Here is a 20,533-nt window from a genome sequence, read left to right as displayed (position 1 = left end):
TGGAAAAGACAGCTTACTTTTGAAAGGTTTTGCAACCCAGATTTCAACATGATATGCAGAGCCATGCCCTGGGGATAGTTAAATGCTAGTAATCTGGGTGCTTACCAGGGTGTATGGTGACAATCTCCGTAATAGAGAGGTCAGTCCCTTCCTGACACAAAATGAGGATTTGACTGTACTTCTCTGATAATTTCAAGTATCAAGATGGTTTTTCACTACAAGCCAAGTATATGCTATTATTGAATTAATTCTCCAGGCAATGTCAATTAATCATTAGCTTGGAAATACCACGGTAAGCGGAGAGAGTTTACATATCTGATAATCCAAAGGATGAATGCTGGGTTTGATAGCTTTGATTTGATAAACAATGAAATAGGAAAAGAGATAGATGCGATTCTGGATGTATTATTATTTGTGACATGGCTCGAGATGGGAGACCGTGAGGAGAGTGGAGATGACAGAACTGGTGCTAACCACGGTGACAAGAACTTGAAGAGCAGCCGACGTGACATCTTTCCTATCATGCTGCCGAGAATGTCAGCTTTGTGAAGGACAGTGAGAAAATGGTTTGCCGAAAACATGAAAGGTGGATTCCAGAGACGCCAGCCATGTCAGATGCAATATAGTCTGCGGTGGCTACAGAGACCCACTTCTGGCTCCAGTGATGGCCTGCAGGTGCAAGAGCTTCTGGTCTTCGGCAAGGCTCCAAAATGACTACACTTGACCTGCATATTGTCTCAAGTTCCCAGGATCATGATATACAAGAAGTGAAGTTAGCCAGTGTGCAGTTAGGTGGAACCAGAGGCCAAGGGTGCTCGCTCTCTCTCTCTCTCTCTCTCTCTCTCTCTCTCTCTCTCTCTCTCTCTCTCTCTCTCTCTCTCTCTCTCTCTCTCTCTCGCTCTCACTCTCTCTCCCCCTCTCTCTCTTTATCTCTCACTCTCTCTCTTTATCTCTCACTCTCTCTATCTCTCTCTTTATCTCTCACTCTCTCTATCTCTCTCTCTTGCTCTCACTCTCTCTCTCCCTCTCTCTCTTTACCTCTCACTCTATCTCTCTTTATCTCTCACTCTCTCTATCTCTCTCTCTTTATCTCTCACTCTCTATCTCTCTCTCTTTATCTCTCACTCTCTCTATCTCTCTTTATCTCTCACTCTATCTCTCTCGCTTGCTCTTGCTCTCCCTCTCTCCCTCTCTCTCTCCCCCTCTCTCTCCCTCTCTCTCTCTCTCTCTCTCTCTCGCTGTCTCTTGCTCTCTCACTCTCTCGCTCGCTCTCACTCTGTGTGTGTGTGTGTTTGCACACCAGTCTATGTACATGTGTGTCTTCCTAAAGCATCATTTACAGGTTTCTGAGCTTCTGTTTAAACCTGAGGTGCAAGGGAGGGAGGAAGGAAGGTGCCTTCCCTGACCTTACAACGTGTGAGTGTCAAACAAGCTCTGATGCAGAGAACGCATAAAACAGAAAAGGGAAAGGAAGCAAGAAAGCTAAGGAAGAGTGGGAACCGGGTCAGAGCCCAGGTTCTGCATTCGAATTGCCTGTGAGCTTCCACAACGCCTGTCTAAGCCTCCGCCACACAAGGCTGAGCGCAGCTATCGGAAGAAGAAGCAGAGTCAGAGACGGAGCGTGACCGGCTGTGAGAACAGTGTGGTCACGCCCCACCTGCTGAGATCAGCACAGTCCGCCCACTTCTTCTCAATCTTCCCTGCTCACCTGCAGTTGAAGGTCCAAAGAGAGGATCTGAGCTGCAGAGTCCAGTTGCGACATGCAGTAACTAGGAAATGTAGGCGCTGCCTTCAAGAAAACCCTTCAGCATTAATAATGGGGTAGTGGGTCCATCTGTTTTTCCTTCCTCCAAGTCCAGAGCAGTTAGCAAGGCAGTGGGTACCTAAGAAAGCCAGAACCTGGTGAGGCAGGGGATGTACAGTCATGCGTGAAAAAGGGGACACCCAGTTTTCTGAACGGGCATTCCACCCAGACGAAAATACATCTCAGCCTGCGACTTTTGAATTAAACCTTAGAAATCTTTCCTTTTTTTCTCTGTGATTCACAAAGTGTTAAATACTGAGAAAGGAAAAAGACACTGAGCTATATTATGAAAATTAAAGAGCACTCCCCATGTTTCCAGGGAAAAAGCCAAAGTATAAAACTGTCCTCTGTGATACATTAGCAGCATTCTACTACTGTGATTTGATCCGAAGCCATCGTGTTTTACTGGGACAATAGAAACTGCAAGTTCTCTTTGGGAAGAGAACAGCCATTCAAAAAGAGGTGGTGAGCCTCTTACCTTGGAGGAGTTAGGAACCTGGGATCAAAAGCATCCTGTCAAGGGTTCGATGAGGTGGCTCATCCAGTGACGCACACTTTACCAACAAAGGTGGGCCAGCACTGGGAAACAGAGCAATACCCTGGAGCTTGCTGGTTGGCCAAGCAGTCCAGGTAAACTGACAAATTCCAGGTTCTGGGGGACACTCTGTCTCAAAGGATAAAGTAGACAAGACTGAGAATCACCCCCAACTAGAATCCATCATCCATAAACCAAAGGCCATGCACCAAACCAAAACCATCCTTTCAAACATTGAAAGAGCCTCCATTGAGGTTCTGTGTTTGCATTTGTTACTAAACACAGACATAGGATTGATACATAAATGATAGATAGATAGATAGATAGATAGATAGATAGATAGATAGATAGATAGATAGATAGATAGACAGATAGTTCTTAGCATATGATTCCCAAACCAGTGACACCACAGAACCTATTAGATGTACTCAGATCCATCCCAGACCTACCAGTTCAAGAATTCTGGATGTATCCATGTGATCTGCGTTGCTGCAATGCTCCCAAGTGATGCTGAGGTATGGTCAAGTTTAAGGACCACAGCACTGCTAAAAGCATTGCTTCTATGGAAAACACAACTCCTAAGCCAACAATATGGCTTCATGAACCAAAGTGCTCACCTCAAACGTGACAACCTGAGTTCAATCCCAAGAACTCACAGTGGAAGGACAAAACTGACCCTCAAAAATTGTCTTCTGACCTTCATACCCACACCATAGTACATGCATGCTATTTTGTCTCCTCTCTCCCTCTCCCTCTCCCTCTCCCTCTCCCTCTCCCTCCTCTCTCTCTCTCTCTCTCTCTCTCTCTCTCTCTCTCTCTCTCTCACACACACACACACACACACACACTCATAGATGCAGAAAATACTTTGAAAAGATTGGTCTCTGAGCACTCCACCTGCATATATATATATATATACATATATATATATATATATATATATATATATATATATATGAACTAAAGTGAGTTCTTAACCAACATTAAGCTTGTGGTCTTTAGTGAGTGAGCTAAGACACAGAAAGTTTGCCAAATACCATCCCTATTACCAGTACCTAAGAATACAGATCTGGCAGTTTAAAGAAAAAGCAAAGATTGGATTTGCTGTCAAGACCTTGCATGGCCTTATCACCTGACTTTGCAGGTAAACTCTCAAAGAGAGATTTTCAGACTTAATGAGGTTCATTTGCGTTGTTTATGTTAAAAGTGAAACCATTCACACTAGTATTCAGTGATTAAGAAGCAAATTAAAGTGACTATAAAAATAAACATTTACTTGGCTTCGGTAGTGAGATTAGCGGTGTTCCAGGTGTTCCTGTGGAGGGGCCAGGAAGTAGGAGCTTTCTGCTTCTCTGACTGTGCGTCTCCAGTACAATAGGCGGGAGGCAAAGCAGCTTACATTTGTGATAGCACCTCCTCCGTCCCAAGAATTAGCTAAGAAGATGAAGCACATCTAATCATTCAGGGTTTTTAATCAATTCAGCCTCAAGCAAAAATGCTGAGTCCAAGAAGGTTTCTTGGGCAAGGGACGAATGACTTGATTCATAGACAGGCTCACCTCAGGATCAGACTTATATCTGGGGATGAGTCTCAGTAGTAGATTACTTCCCAAGCATGCATGAGCCCTGTTCAGTCCTCAGCACCTATTTATATAGATATAGATACAGATGCAGATATAGATACAGATATAGATAGAGATACAGATACAGATACAGATATAGATATAGATAGATATGTATGTACATACATACATACATACATACATACATACATACATACATACGTATATGTACATGAATCACTAAAAGTGACAAACATCACTGGGATGTGTACCCATATATCTAAATCTTCTAGACAGATGCCAAAGATCAAGTCACAAGGTTTATTTAAAAAAAATGTTTTACAAGAAGTGTCCCTATTTCTGTCCTTAAATCCCAGGATAAACTCACCGGCTACCACAGAATGCCTATTAGGCTGTCTTTGATAATGTTACATGCTATTTCAATTAGAAGTTCAAATTTCCTTCAGTTCTGGCTGTTGAATTTTTATTTACTTCAAAAGCAACTTACTAAAGTGTGATTGACATGTACACCCATGTTTTTGATTGGAGGGAAAGAGTGCCATTCAAACCATTTCACTCTTAGTAGGAAATTAACACCAAAAAAACCCCAATGCTATTAGATTTAATACACAGTTAGCCGAGAGCCTTACAGATGCTTACGTTACTTTGGATATTGCTTATTACAAACTGAGTGGTTTAATAATGAGTAGAATGAGGCTTGCATGGTGCCTCATTTTTGTAGAATTTTTCATAGTAAGAGAAGATTTCCAAGGCCCAGAGCTAGTGAGACAGGTAATGCAAACTGGAGATATGGCCAGGTAAATAATCTGCCTCAGGTGAGGAAAAAGGTGTTGGTTGACAATGACCAACCAGTGTTCTGAATTTCCAAGAGAGAAAAGAAACCCAAACTCCATTGTAAAACTTCCCTAACTTTAAAAATGATGAAAGGGCAGAGAGACGGTTCAGTCAGCAAGACCTGGGTTGTGTCCTCCAGAACCTCCATGGAAAAGCAGGGTGCAGGAATGGGTACCCGTACGCCCCAGCACTGGGGAATCAGAGACAGAGGATCCTTGCTGGCCAGCTAGCAAGCGTCTGGCTCAGTGAGAAATCCTGTCTAAGAAGTTGAGGTGGAGAACAATTGAGAAAGATACCTGATATCTATGACGGCCATGAACGTGCATGCGCATGCGCACATGAACATACAGTGACGGGAACGTCTTCAGATATTTTCAGAGTCAGCGGGACTTAACCTGTGAGCCGTTTTGCTGTCTCACAAAACCTTGATTCAGCTCTTCGAACCTGGAATGATAACCCCAACCATCTTGCACTTGAGAAACCTGCTCTGCACAGCAGGGCTTCCGCGGTCACAGCCATCATCGTGCTTGTTGCCACTTAAGCAGACAGTTTCCTCCTGGTAGAGATTTGATTTGGTGGTGTCAGCATATGAGTCCCCGTCAGTTCATAGCCTGTCTTCTTTCAGGCCTGATGGAATCGGAACTGTGACGGTTGAAGAAAAAGAGCGCTTTGAAGAAATGAAAGAGAGACTCCGAGCTCTGCTGGAAAATCAAATTACACATTTCAGGTAAGGATCTATGGTTTAGGGGCCTATTGGGGTGAGAATGAAGCTTCACAAAAAGGCTTTGTTTCCCAATAGCTGTTAGTCTCTCAGAGACACATAAGATCATTAAAGCAAAATAGCTAAAGGGGAAAAAAAAACAACCAATTGGATACAGCTCTCGTTAGCTACCTGACTTTGCGATCTTTCTTTGTCTGGCGTTTGTTTTAAAGCAGAGTCTCTTCAAATTCTCTATGTAGCCAAAGATTATCTTGAAGTCATAATACTTCAGACCCCACCACTTAAATGCTGAGATTACAGGTGTGAACCAGCACATACCAGGTTTTATGCTGTGCTGGGAATTGAACCCAGGACATTAGAAATGCGAAGAAAGGCATTCTACCGACTGTAGTATAGTCCCTGCCTCAGATTTCAAATTCATAAGTGTCTTTCGGATGCTCAAAGAGCAAAGCTTTCCTCATGTAGTATGATTGATAGTTAATGTCATATAAAACATTGAAGATTTGTCAAGGTTCCTAGATGAAAGTTTTAAAATCCTACAATTTGAGTCACAGTGGATGGGAGCAAAATTAATGGATGGCATTCATAAGATCCTATCCTGTTCTCTGTACTTTTAAGAAGCATTGAAGGGCTCTTGGCCACCAAGGCAGTTGATGGCACCTGTAGAAGTAAGTGACATATTTCTGTCTGTGCCGTTGGGATTCTCCTTGTTATGGAATAAGATTTGATGATGGTCCTTTAACAGAACATACCTTATAGCAGAACGTATCACCAATAGAGGAAAAGATCCAGTAACAGTGGGGAAAAAAAAAAGAAACCTAAGCAAATTAGGCAGAGTCAGGAACTTATCCCAAATGCAAGCCTGCTTCATGCTTCAACCCTTCAGGGAGCTGAAGAAGTGTGTTTGCATTCCCGCTGGTTTAACTCCTGCTTTTCCATGCTGTCCCCTACTCTAACACACAAGGTCATGTTTTTGTTAACTAGTGTTTTCCCTCACAATGGAAATCCAAGCTGAGCTCTGTGTCACCACGCTCAATATTCTGTTCTGCTGCAGACATTTACAGAGTCCCTCTACAGTCATTATTCACACATACACATATATACATTCTATATACACATATATGGTGTGAACTAGGATTAGCATAACACAGTGTGACAAAATAAAAAAGCATTTTCCATTCCTCGGTACAAGTTGCTATAGGAATCCAAACTGCGGCATGCTTCCTGTGAAAATGTAATGGCGTGGGCAACCTGAAGATTTGCGTCTTTTTTAGGTACTGCTTTCCGTTTGGTCGACCTGAAGGTGCTTTGAAAGCGACTCTCTCACTTTTGGAACGGGTAAGAATGAACGTGAGACATAAAAAAGGACATGTAAATAATTGCAATCAAACAGTACACTAGGGTGACCTAGTTAGCCATTTTCAAAGGGTTTGTTTACCATTCATGAAATACCAGAAGAAAAGTGAGGAAACTGCCACTATTCTGGAAGTTAGATTTTCAGATTCCCGACTTGAAGAGTCGCTCTGGGGCCCTGCCTGATGCCTGCACAAGATTTGCTACCCCAGCTGCCCTGTGGCTTTCTTTCTATCCACAGTTATCACATTAGTCAGCATTAAGGATTTTACACCTGAGGTCTTCAAAAAGCAGAAATGAGTAACAGATTGATTTAGAACTTAATAGTGCCCTTTCCTTCCGCCTGAAGGTTTTGATGAAAGATATTGTCACTCCGGTACCCCAAGAGGAGGTCAAAACTGTCATCCGTAAATGCCTAGAGCAGGCTGCTCTAGTCAACTACTCTCGCCTATCTGAGTATGCCAAAATCGAAGGTAAGGTTTCTGTCTGCCACTAGTTCTGGATTTGAATTTTGCTATGCCTCCCTGGGGAAAAAAAATCTATCTCTTTTCTTGATGGACACCAGAAAAGAACAGTCCGTCTGACTACATTAGACTAAATATACTTGAACTGTGAAAAATGTCTTGGCTGTGGCCAAATAAATAGAAGAAAACTCAGCCTTTCGAGGGAATCAACATTAAATATGAGACGTTATGTAATTGCCAGGCGCTTCTGAGAGTTTGTGTTGCCCTTAAATATTTTTTCTGAGGATGTTTACCTGTGGGTTGCACTGAAAAGGGAAACAGTGTACTGTATGTTGCCAGTACGACTGGAAGTAAAACAGGAGTTGAAGAATGCAAAATGCAGGTTCTACTTAACTCTTTCTGATGTCTTGGAGGTCTTTTGTCTTTAGGGAATGTTTCCAATTTGGTGACAGGGTAGTGTGGAGCCAGCTTCGGGGGCTCTGAGTTGACTCTGGACTTCTTTCTTGTAGCAGGCGTATTGTTACTGCCATCTCAAATGTCAGGGAAGCAGGCATTGTTGACTACATAATTAGAGGACACTTTAAGTGAACTCAAGAAGCTATGGTTCTTTGGGACCTATTCACTCTCAAAGGCATTAATCACTTTTCATTGTTACCCCTGTTGGCTGCTATAGGGTGATTTGAAAACCACACCCAACCTGACCAGAGGTGTAAGTGTATACATGTGGAAGTTTTGTGTGCAAGACTTGATGTGTCCACACTCCGGAATCTCATGTGCTCTCACACACGAAACACACTACACCCAGATAAAGCAAGCAAAGGTCCAATGGCCACCCCCCGGCCGTCAGTCAGGGAACAGCTGACTCGCAGACGCACGCCATCACATACACTGCCAATGTCCTGTTTCCTTAGAAAATTAGCTGACAATCATGTGAAATCCCCAATGTTCTGTATATTACATGTCTTCCTCCCCCTCTGGATTTTGTCTGTGTGACAATGCAAATTGTGTACCAGTGGTAATGAGTTCATTGTTATGCATCCAGGGAGAAACACTTAAGAATTGGGCACTAGAAGGGTGTTTATCAACTCTGGACTTGGTAATGAGTGACAAAAAAAGAGAGGAATGAGAAGACCAACGGATAAAGGGCTTTATTTGCAAATCATTGTTCCAACATTCCCAGCCCAGGACATAATGGCTGGTTGGGTTGGGTAAAGTCAACCATGTAACTACTGAGCCAGAAATGGGATGGGATCAAGAAACGAAATGTTCAGTTTCCACAACTGTCGCCTCATGGGTCTTGGTCCAGCTATTACTAGTCTTTTGGTAAGATCTGCTCTCTTCTTTCAGATAAATAAATTTAAAAACAAAAACAAAAAAACAAAAAAAAAACTTTGCGATCTGTAAGTAAAAATGCATTCATTTCTGAAGTAGATCAGCTGGTCTGTAGTCTCCTTCTGTGCCTCAATTCTTCTTGGTTGTGTTAATTATCTTTTGCACTGTGACTTTTAGGTCTGGGGATTCTTTGAAGAAAGCAATCTTTTTATTCCAACTCTCTTTTCAGAGAAGTACCTCATTCCACACTACTCGCTCTCTTCTGCTCTTCTCCTTCCTTGTCCGTGATTGGCTCAGCCACTTTTTGACATGACCTCTGCAAAAGTGGCTGAGACGCCAATTTCAAAGCATGCTGGGATTGTTAATTCAGACAACCCCACATTCTCTGGCTGCATGCGTCAGGTTTTCTTCCATGAACATAGTCCACTGTAGGCTGGGATATTTCAGCTTCAAAGATATTACTACCAGACAGCTTTCTTTGAACAAGGCTCAGGTCCTACCCTCAGAAAAGAAATCTCCTCTTTTTTTTTTTTTTTTTTTTTATTTTTGTTTTGTTTCTACACTTGAGCCTCTTCTGAGCATTACCATCTGAGAATTTTGGAAAGACGTTGTAGTAATATTGCTGGGAGACTATGTTTATGAAGAAACACCTCTAGAGCCTTAGATACTAAAGTCTGAAATCCTTAGTATCTTGGAGCCTTAAATCAATGAGATTCCGTTTCCCTCTACCCATGATGTTTTTGGTCATTGTATTCTTGCCAACGACTCTAAAGAGACGTGTAAAATCATGGTCACAATCTCTCTCGTGGCTCACGGCATGCTGAATGGTTAATCCAGTAGTTCCCAAATTTTAAAACTCCCTTTTTCTTTTATCCTGTGTTTATCCCCCAAATACTCTGTGGCTATTTTCCCTTGAGCTAATGTAACGTTTTCCTCTAACCTATGACCTTGAACCTCTTTACCTCTGACCTAAGCCTCTTGCATGCCCAAATCCTCTTTTGTAGGGAAAAAGAGAGAAATGTATGAGCATCCTGTCTTCTGCTTGGCCTCCCAAGTGATGGATTTAACCATTCGTGAGTACCCACCCCCTCCTCGCCCTGCTGGCTTCACTCTCTCTGTTCCATTATTTCAAGAAATCCAGATCCAAACCAACTCACTCTCCTTGCTTCAAGTTTTTTAGCATTGGCTTTGTCTGTTGGTTCTGTCTGTGAAACCCAGTGTGAGAAGTCCAGTCACTTTGTATCAGCCTAAAACAGGTTAGACAATTAAGCCATTTGTTTGTGATAAACTCAGATGTGTCTGTAAGTTTTTTCAGTTACCCTGTCTGTGACCTGAATGCATTTTTACTTTGCTTGTGTGTAACCCTGATTTGTAAAGTACTTGTCACTGGTACACAATCAAAAGGTGTCAGCTAAGCTGGGGAGCAATGTACTAGGTGTCAGAAAAAGGACATTTGAGGCAAAGTCATGCCTTCTTTATCCACATTTAAGATGTCAAACTATAATGGGTCTGAGACCATGCAAGGTGGTCCCTACTCTGAAAGCTAGATCTTCTATGCTTCCTGTCTATTCTCTCTCAAGCTGGGAAGTTTTCCTCCTTCTCTCTGGAGAGTTGTATTTGCCCTTGTCCTCAAAGCTCTGGCTAGAACACATGACTTAATTGTCATTTGAAGAGTTCATGTATGTTTCATAGCTTGATTTCACATTAAACTTAATTTACTAATTTTCTATTTGTGCAGCCTTTTCCACATCTGTGAAGGAGCCCTTTTTTTTGCTGGCCCCCAAACTTCGGGGCGGTGGGAAGCCAAGGGCAAGCTCTTCTGTCTGATATCATGTATCATGCATAAGTTGGGGGGCATTTTGGTCCACTTGCTCATTAATCTTGCATATGTGTTCTTGTTTCTCTTTCTCTTTTCTCCTCGTTGTGCTCTCTCTTTCAAATAGAGAATCAAAAGGATGCAGGTGAACTGATTGTATATGCCTTATCAATTACCAGGACTGTCGAGTTATATTCAGTTGTATTTCGTTTTTTTCTGTTTTTGTTAAGTAGCTCCTTAAAGTATGCGCTCCCCGGGAACGGTGTGGAGTCGCAGTAATACTTAAGGAGTTAATTTGTGCTGTCTAAATGCTTCTCATGCCCACTCCCTGTTGGCCTTCAGAGAGTGGCACTTCTGTAAAGGTGTAAGTTTGAAGGAACTGCGTTCTGGTTTGCTGCAGAACATCCTTCGCCCTCGGTTTCAGGGTCTCGCAATTTGGCCTCATGCGTGTATGGTGTTTTGTTTTGTATTTTTAAAGACACTGAACCAAGGAGTCTTCCCTTTCACTCTTTCATTTCTTTCTTTTGTTCTATCTTCTGCCCTATAAGAAGTTTGTGTTCTTTGGTGAGTGTCTATAGTCAAGAGGAAGCAATGGTGTCCGTGTGTGTGTGTGTGTGTGTGTGTGTGTGTGTGTGTGTGTGTGTGTGTGTGTGTGTGTGTGTGTGTGTGTGTGTGTGTGTGTGTGTGTGTGTGTGTGTGTGTGTGATAGGCAGGGGACTAAGCAGGAGCCGTTGTTGTGAGAAAGTCCTCTGGCTTTGAAATTTTCTTCTTGTTTCCTCTCAGGTCTTCTGAGCCTATTTAGATGACAACTCTGAAATGAAATGTTAATGAATGTGTCATATCAGTCAGTGTCTTTAAGAGTTAAAAGAATCCATAAAAACTTCTCATTTAGTTCCATGTAATAGTTGAACAAAATTCAGAAGAATTCAGAGAGTATTTCTAATGTGTGCCAAGCACCAGGTTAGCAATAAATATCCCACAACTCCATGTCCCCCCAACTAGGGAAGGTACTCATCCACGTATCCACCCATTCACCCACCAGGCAAGTAGTTGGCAAGAGGCCTCCTTGCAGCAAGTTTGGTGTGAAGATCCAGGAACTATTCGATTGAGAGAAAATAGTTATTAGCTTCCTGAAACGTGAATGCATATGTGTAAATTTCAAAGTCAATACATTACAATCCCCACTGGTCATGTGTCAGAGGAACATAACATTGTTAGAAAGCCATAGACACATGCAAGGTATTGGGTTTCAATTGCACGTTGAAAGAGATACATTGGAATAAGTTCATGGAAGCTAGAAGTTTGGGGACATAGCTGGCACAGAACAAAATATACAAATGTAACAAAGTACACAGCTGATAAGTGTAATGTTCTTATATAAACTGTTCGTGCCATGAATTTCATAAGCTAGGTATGGTTTTGCATGCATTTAACGTATTTAATCTTCAGAACCCTTATGTAGCTCCTCCCATTTTACAGATGAACAAACAAAGGTTAGAGAAACACAAATGATGAAGAAGCCCACGCAAGGACCACATACCTACCTATCCCAATTCAACATGGCTGTAAGACAGTGTCAGATTGCATGGAAAGGCACTCAGTGTAAGAACTCTGTGTCCTTGACAGGCCATAAGAGCAGAGATCTGGCTAAAAAAGTGGCCCAGTCCTGTAATCCTAGCATTTCAGGAGCTGGGGGCAGCAGCCCAGCTGGGACCATAGTGACATGAAGGCAAGACACAGCTCTATGGCAATGCCCTGTTGTTAAAAAAGAAAGAAGTTATGACTGTATGTCCTGTCCAAAGCTCCTTCCCCAGGAATCTCTGTGACTTTCATATTCATATAGATTTTTCAAAGGATAATTTCAACACGCCTTACCTCTACAGATGACAGCAATTGGAGGTTCCTTAAGCAAAGCTAAGGATCCTCTCCAGAAAAACCGTGTTAGTAATGTTGTAAAGAAAGTCTCAAGTCCAGGAATAAAGTAAAGCTGAAGTTAAAATGTAATAGCAGAGATGAATGTGAATCTTGGGATCCTTGGGCCCTCTTCTCAGCCAAGTACGTCTTACTGCATCTTCCCTGGCCTTTAAATATTCTTATTCCTGGTATCATTTCCCTACCTTCCGAATAGAATAAGATAGGAGAGAAGAGAAGAGAAGAGAAGAGAAGAGAAGAGAAGAGAAGAGAAGAGAAGAGAAGAGAAGAGAAGAGAAGAGGAGAGGAGGGAATAGGAGGGAATAGGAGAGGAGAATAGGAGAGAATAGATAGGTAGATATATACACATGCATACATACATACATACACACATACATATATACATGCATACATGTCAGACAAATGGCAAGGAGGTGTCAGGGTTATGAGTGCAAACTGGAATGCGGTATATAAGATATTAGGACTAGAGTGCATAGATACCCTGGTGTTTTCATTCTAAGCATTCTTTGAGAGTCTATAAGACTCTGACCATAGCTTCCTGACTGACTTTCTGCCTTCTATCTTGTGACAATATGAAAAATTAAATACTCAGCTTAGTTACAACATCACAAGAAAAATAGAGAGTCAAAGGTTTTCAAACGTCTAACAAAGAAAAACTGTGATCCCACCAAAGAATTCTATTTTTTTTTTCACAAATCTACTTTTATTTACTTACTCTCCATGAGTTTAAATCCAGGATGGGTACAGCATCACACGGATTCTGTGTCCAATGGCCTTTGCAAGAAGATTGCTTCGGAATTTGGCACAAACCATGCCACTGTTTCCATGGGCCCGAGTTACTTTTCCCCGGATCACTCTGGTTTTGTTTTGTTTGCCTCCAGGAGTCACTGTATTGTTTTTTGCTTTGTACACATAAGCACACCTCTTGCCTAAGTAGAACTCAGTTTCATCTCGGGCACAAACACCTTCAATTTTAAGAAGAGCCGTGTGCTCTCTTTGGTTCCAGAGGCCTCGCTGGTAGCCAGCAAAAAATGGCCTTGCACCATAGCCTTCCAGACATACTTGTTTTTTTCTTTTTTTAGAAGTCCTCTTCCCAGCAGGCCTACAAAGGCACCAAGATGGTGGAAAGAGCAGAATTCTATTATTTTAAGCACTTTCTTTAAACTGTCACACGTTCTAAACCAAGCAAGCACCGGGGAATCCACTACTATCATTGATGTTTTGCTTCCACTCTTAAAATGCCTGCATAATTTTCAGAGTATCATAGCGATTTCACTGGGCATTTAAACAAAACATTTTCCTCTAAACGTGACAAGGATTTGCAAAATTTGTGCAGATAATCTTTTAGATGGAGCTAGATATAGTAAGAGGTAAGTGGAAAGAAGAAAGAGGAAAAAGACAAACAGGAAGAAAGATAGACAGACAAACAAATGAAGAAAGGAGAGGAAAGTAGGGACAGAGGAAGGAGGAAATGGACATAAGTGGCGAGATATGTACATGTCTGAGTAGTGGGTAGATGTATAAGCAGAGGGAGATGCACCATCTTGGGCTGGACACTGTGCTGAGAATCTTATATGAGTGATCCAACTGGATCTTTACCTTAGACTCATAAACATGCCGTCACTACTGCTCCATTTCTAGCTCAGGAAGCCGTGTTTCATGAGGATGAGTGACTTTCTCAAGCAGTACTTGACTTCAGGTCGATAAGGGCAACTGATATGTTTCTGTCTCCTTTTACCATGCAGACCACAAAAATGGTGAGCACTTGGACAGTATCTACTCAGTGAGTGGAAGGTAAAGAACATGGGAAGAACACAAAATAATAGACCAGTTCCATCCGGAATCAGATATTTGCCAAATCCTTACACTGTGAATTCTTCCTACAGTGTTTGTAGACATTTTTTCCTCTTCCATTGTCAGAAGAGGAGGTCAAATCCAAGTAAGTTACCTGGGAAAATAGTAAACATGTCACAGTCTAGTCGGATCCCCCAGCACCCATGTAAAAGGCTATACATGGTAATATATCATTCCAGCAGTAGGGGAGGGGAAACATTAAGATCACTGTCTTGCTGGCCGGCCAGCATAGCCTCCTCAATGAGTTGCAAGTCAGTAACAGACCCCATCTCAAAAGTGAAGGTGAAAAAGGCCAAGGAATGACATCTAAGGTTGACTTCAAGCCTCTTCTCTTCTCTCCCCCCGCCTCTCTTTCTACACACACACACACACACACACACACACACACACACACACACACACACAGTTACTTCACATAAGGATTTCTAGAGTCCGTACTGTGGATTCCATGCCTTCTGCAATATCCAGTTTAGTTCCCCACCGGTCTGCGGATTGTTGAAAGAGAGAGAGACAACCAAGATGACACTCTCAGCAGACTATTGTGCAAAGCCAATGGCCCTACAGTCTCCTCACAAGGAACCAGTGAGGTGAATCCCATTGCTCAAGGACCTATGATGCTGTTGTAGAGTGATGAGTATCTCTTGCTTCATGCCTTACACATTAGGAGTTGAATGTCTCTCTCTCTCTTCCCATTCTTTTGTTTCGATGATGCCTAAATGAATCAGTTTCAAAGCCCCAATTATTCTGTGAGTAGCACTTAATTTATACTAAACAAACAGTAAGAAGGACAAGGACAAAAACACATTTATTTTGCAGATTATTATTAAGAGGGATTTTGAAGAAAAAGTGGATGTACAAAAGTATGTCATGAAGGAATGGACATAAAGTCATATCTTTTCTACCAGAAAAAAAAAAGGCCATTATCCATGATAACTGTTCCTCACTAAAGGTTTAAAATATGCTTAGTGGCTGCATGCAGTCCTGCTTAACTCCCTCATGAATTCTAGGAGATAAATGCTTTGTCGCCATATTTCATTGACTCTAATATTAGGCCATTGATCAAAGGTGTACCATGAATTTACTAAGAAGAATATAATAATGTCGTCAGCCAACTGAAGACATGCTACCAAATGTAGTGTGCATCCAGATTCCTGAAACACTCAATGTGTTTTGTGCACTGAGATAAGAAATTGGTCCTCTATTCATGAAAATATTTTTGATTGTGAGCTTCAGTCTTTGATATCTGAGCCACCTCTTAAGCACTGTTTATAGAAATCTTAAAGCAGAAAGTTATTGGGCAACACGCACAGAACTAAACAGCTGAGCCGGTACAGCGTCCCGACTTAACAGGGGCTTTTCTCGTCCCACACCTCATGGCTGCTGTTTCTGAACTAGGAAGTGCTTGTGATTCGTTAGCAATGAAATTGAAAGATCACAAAGTTGCTTCTCAAGGAAGAAATGAAAACATAGGAAGTTATTAGATAAACCTGAACGGCATTTGACAAACCAGACAGAAATCAAGTCCTGGAGAAAAGCACTAAGATTTCAAAGAAATGAAAGGGTCGTTCTCGAGCCTGATGTCCCAGACACTCACGTTCCTTGCACTTGAGAAAGAGGTGCTATCCTCAGTCCATCGATGGCCAACACTTCCAGCTCTGCTAATGCTGCTCAACACTCAGTATCTGAATCACAGGACTGCAGATCTTAGATAGCACTGTCTAGAACCAATCTAAACACTCATTCAAGCTAGACATTAAACCCAGAGTTAATATTATGTCTCTCCAACCACTAAGCTATCACTTTCATTTTCTGGCAGGAAAAAAAGTACAGCAGATTCCAGAAGCTGGGGAGATAGCTCAACCGGTAAAAGGCTTGACTTGTATGCATGAGAACATAAGTTCAATCTTCAGAGCTTCCATTTAAAAGAAAGGACATAGTGACACATTCTTATAATCACAGGACTAGAAGGGCAGGGACAGATGAATTCCCAGGGCTTGTCTAAACAACCAGCCTAACCTATTTGATAAGTTTCAGGTCAACAAGAGAATCTATCTCAAAGAAAACAAACAATAAATGACACTTGTAAGGAATGACACCAAGGGTGACTTCTGGCCTCCACATGAATGCACACACACGCGTGCACACGCGTGTACACACACACACACACATACATATTGCGCGCGCACAATAGCCCCACACAGTTTTAGCACTGTTTCATAGTAACCACTCATTGCTATATAGAGAACTACATATGTATAGCTATTAACTTATTATTATTTAAAAGGCTGTGCATCTAAATCCCAGTCTTTCTTCTGCTGTCAGCAATGGGACATAAGACAGGGCTGCATAAAAACACTCAAAATGAATCCCTGGGAATCTTGTTGAAATGTGATTGTAATTGAGGAAGTGCAGGCAGAACCTAGGAATCTATATTTCTAGTGAGTGTCCTAGCAAAGCTACAACCTCTGATTCAGGAATTATTCTTCACGTGGTAAGAATATATAGAAGAAATTTTATTTTAATCAAAATTCTAAATAAGACATTACAATCTAATCTAGAGTCAGCCAAACTCACAGTTATCAATTCTGGGGGATATCCATGAAGTCCCATGAGCTATGCCGGATACCAGGAAACTATGTAATAAGCAATAATAATAACAGTCCCCACCGTACAGGAAGCTAGCACTGAGGAAAGAACATTAGGTAGTGGATCAAATGAGTACAGTCTGATGAGTACAGCAAAAGGAGATTCAAGATGTTTTAAGATTATAGTTCTACAAAAGTTTGCCCAGGCCAGAGTCTCCAATGCATCACAGAGTCAGGGTAAGCACCAGAGGGGAACATCATGGAGTATAGAGCTGAGACCCCCTTAAACTGAATTGGGGGGTGTGGCTTTGTTGCAGTGTTTCATCCTTTGATGATCTCCCCTCCCCCATTCTCCAAGATGCTGTCCAAGAATGTTGTGACTATGTACAAAGATGCTAAAAGGGCCTTAACAGGACCTTAATAGTACTACTAAGTCCACGGTCTTCCTATAGCTAGTAACTATTTTTAAAAACTGCAATGAGAAGTAAAGAAAAGAAACGCTTGCCAGTGTGCTGGGAAAATTGTGAAGGAAATAGCATTAGAGATGAAGATATTGGGTATGTTTCCTACCTCTAACTATGGATAGAAAGTTTTAACCTAAGTCGTGGTAGTATAAGTCTGAAGAGAGACACGGCCACAGATAGTACCACAAGGCTTCTATCCTAGCTTCCAACACTAGAAGAAACAACTTTCCTCTCTAAGGAACTGTTTGAAATTATAAAAAAGGTTCTCAGTGGCTCATCATAGGTCATATAGAATAGAAAAGAAGATGTCTCCGAAGGAAAGATGGAGAAAGTGGTTCATGATCCTCATATCAGTCTTTGTTAACATACTCGATGGGAGATGGAATTGTCTGAGGAGGGTTAGTGGAGACTCAAGGGATCCACTGTATATAATGGACACTGTCGCTAAGGAAGTAGTATGTTTTAACCCTACAGTCTTTAGTTCAGGTATCCATCATTATAAGGAGGAAGGGTACCTTGCAAATCACTGTGTGTCTAACTAATAAACTCTGTTCCTCCTCAGGCTTTTGTCCACCCACTTCTCCCAAATCTTACCTACTATCTTCAGGCTAGGTATTTTCAATAAAGCATACTAGAATCTCTGTCATCCTCCTCAACACATCAATGGCTGGAACTTGGTAATAAGTGGGTTTTCCGTCCGTCGTATCTGCCCCTCATGTGATATTTCAGGGGCTGGCAGTTCGATTGCTAGAACCAGAGATGGTCAGGTTATTTAAGGGCTAATTGGAATGTCTCTCGCTCCTGGATGCTTCTCTTCCTTGGCTTAGCTCTGCCTGCAGAGGAATCCTCTTTTTTGTTTTTCTGCAGTCACATTTAACTCTCTTTCTGGAAGCCAAGCGGAATTAATTGTGTAAACATGAGCAATGGTAATTGGGTAAATGAAGTTGGAAACCAAGGTATGATGTTTTTGTTTTGCTCTGCGAGGAAAAAAATAGGAAGCTTGTTTTTCTGTGGTAGCAAACCTTACAGTAAGAGTTCTGGACAGAGAATTGGCAGGAGGGAATTCATGAATTTTTCTCCAGGACTCATTGAGTTGAAACATGTGTCTGATGCCACCCAGGTTACAGATCAACCATAGATTGCTTTGTGTTGTACTAAGCACCGGATCACGTATTTTGATACATAAAATCAGTTACTAGGTGTAAATGAGCATAGAGTTTCTAGGGGAATTATACGCTAAGCAAACATTCACCACAAGAGCCATGGAGATGTGTAATGGAGATGTCCCCAACTTTACAGAATGCTGCCAGCAGCATGACTTTTTAAAATAAGGAAAGGACTAGCCTTTCTTTAAATAACTATTTTAAACTGATTTCTACTGATTCTGTGGTCATCCGATCTTTCCCAAATAATTTCAAATTAAGAGAAACTGATGAAGACTATTTCTAGTTCTGTGCTCAAAAACACTTGAGGTAGTCCAGTAAGGTCAGCCCTGATGACCCCACCATCTTGCTTTTAGTAGATAGCTTTGCCAGAACATGGTATCTATTCATGACCTTGCTCCATGTCTCTATTAATGTCGCTATAATTCTATTTTCTCTATACCTCAGTAAAAAAATCCATTTCCCCAGTTGAAAACCCAAGCAAATCCAGAAACAAGCCTGGCAAAGGAATATGCCCCACACCTCACTGATCACTCTCTACACCAGAACTATTAGGAAGGAGCAGGCCCAAGCTTAACGAGCCACTCATTAGAGGGAGAGAGAGTTGCAGAAGCCGCAATTCTTGTGTGGAAGGAGAGACTATTGTCGCAGGACGTTTGCGGCGCTGATATCGTAAACCACATGACAGATGGGTCAAGTGCTGATAGCAGTATTCTAACATTTGGAATAGCGAGGAACATATTCGATAAGCTGGCAAGTTTTTATATATGATTCAACCCACAATATAAAAGCCACGAGAATTCCAAGTCGAAAATAATTAAATGAGCTGGAAACAATCAGATACCACACATCCTCCCCCCCCACCCCGGCAAATGACAGATTTTGACATGTTGAAATTCCACATAGGGAGCATGAATATTCCCTAGCTCGCTTGAACTAATGACAGCCTTTTATCTGCTTTGGCAAAGCAATTAACTTCGGCCCGCTCACAATGCAGAAGTAACAGTGACCATTTGTAGGCACTTTGACTTGAGGGGGAAACCTATACTCCCTGCCTTGTTTGATATGTTCCAGTCAGCAATCCTGTCAGATACAGGTAAAATCCGTGACTCTGTCTCATTCCTATGATAAGAAACTACATCACAGAAGGTACAAAATGAGTTAGAAAGCAGGTAGCCTCTGAAGGATAAGAATCCACATCACCAACCAGTTAGTGCTTGTTCTTCGTGATACAAAAGCATATCTTCTTCCGGTCGCTGACGTAGCAGCTGCCGTTCACGTTTGTCCATCTTGATGGAGCACCGGTTTTGCATTTGGCCTCCACGTGTCCCGGGTAGGGTGTGGGGAGATACTGGTTAGAGTCCTTGTCCAATCCCATCACCCCTCCAGAATGAGGTAATGCCGAAGGAGCAGCATCTCTGGTTGCCGTTTGTCACGTTTGCTTGTCGGGGTATTCTTTTCAGAGTTCCTTGTCACTTGTCACTCTTTGTGAAAGTCACTTTGTCTCTTTACTTGTTTTTTCTTTTTCTTTTCTGCCTCTCTCCTACCTGAACAGCTCCCCAGCCAGCTCCTGAGCCTCCTTCTTTACTCACACAATTGCAGACCAGAATGTTATCTCAGAGGCTCGCAGGCATGCCTAGGCCAGCATCAAGTACTGTAAACCTCTATCTTCCGTCACTTGGCTTTCTAGCTTTCTAGCTTTCTAGCTTTCTAGCTTAGTTGGCTTTTCTGTTCACTCTTGAAATTCTGTTTCAGTTTCGAATACTAAGCTGGGGCTCAGGCTCTCAAGTGTGACGTCCTAGGTTTTAAGATACTCAGAAGAGAGCATTTATTTCCAAATGTCCACATATTATTTTTTTTGTCTAGCAATGTCTGACATATGCAACATTTTCAAATCTCAATGTCAGCACAAAATAACATTGTTGTTGCATAACATTTTGCATGATGGTTTTGTTTTTTTCCTATGTTATGAGCTTCAATTCTGTCGAATGAAATGTCTCCTAACTATACCGTATTTTCAGTTCCTTCGCCATCAGTGCTCCAGCTACTGCAGAACTGGGTCATGGGTAGGAATATCTCAGTATATTTTATGAT

The 20,533-nt window shown here is 41.8% G+C and overlaps 1 protein-coding gene across 1 annotated transcript in view; it reads left to right on the top strand.

The window, feature by feature from the left end:
- Cadps (calcium dependent secretion activator) overlaps nucleotides 1–20,533 on the top strand; it is a 442,640-nt gene that overhangs the window by 317,261 nt on the left and 104,846 nt on the right. Inside the window, 4 exon segments of the mRNA XM_032917997.1 lie at nucleotides 5,381–5,482; nucleotides 6,751–6,814; nucleotides 7,179–7,302; nucleotides 10,569–10,586. Coding sequence (XP_032773888.1) covers nucleotides 5,381–5,482; nucleotides 6,751–6,814; nucleotides 7,179–7,302; nucleotides 10,569–10,586 — 308 coding nt within the window.

This window comes from Rattus rattus, chromosome 12, assembly GCF_011064425.1.
Source record: "Rattus rattus isolate New Zealand chromosome 12, Rrattus_CSIRO_v1, whole genome shotgun sequence".
Lineage (NCBI taxonomy): Eukaryota > Metazoa > Chordata > Mammalia > Rodentia > Muridae > Rattus > Rattus rattus.
Note: the sequence above shows the minus strand (reverse complement) of the source record. Positions and strands in the feature narration are given on the sequence as shown.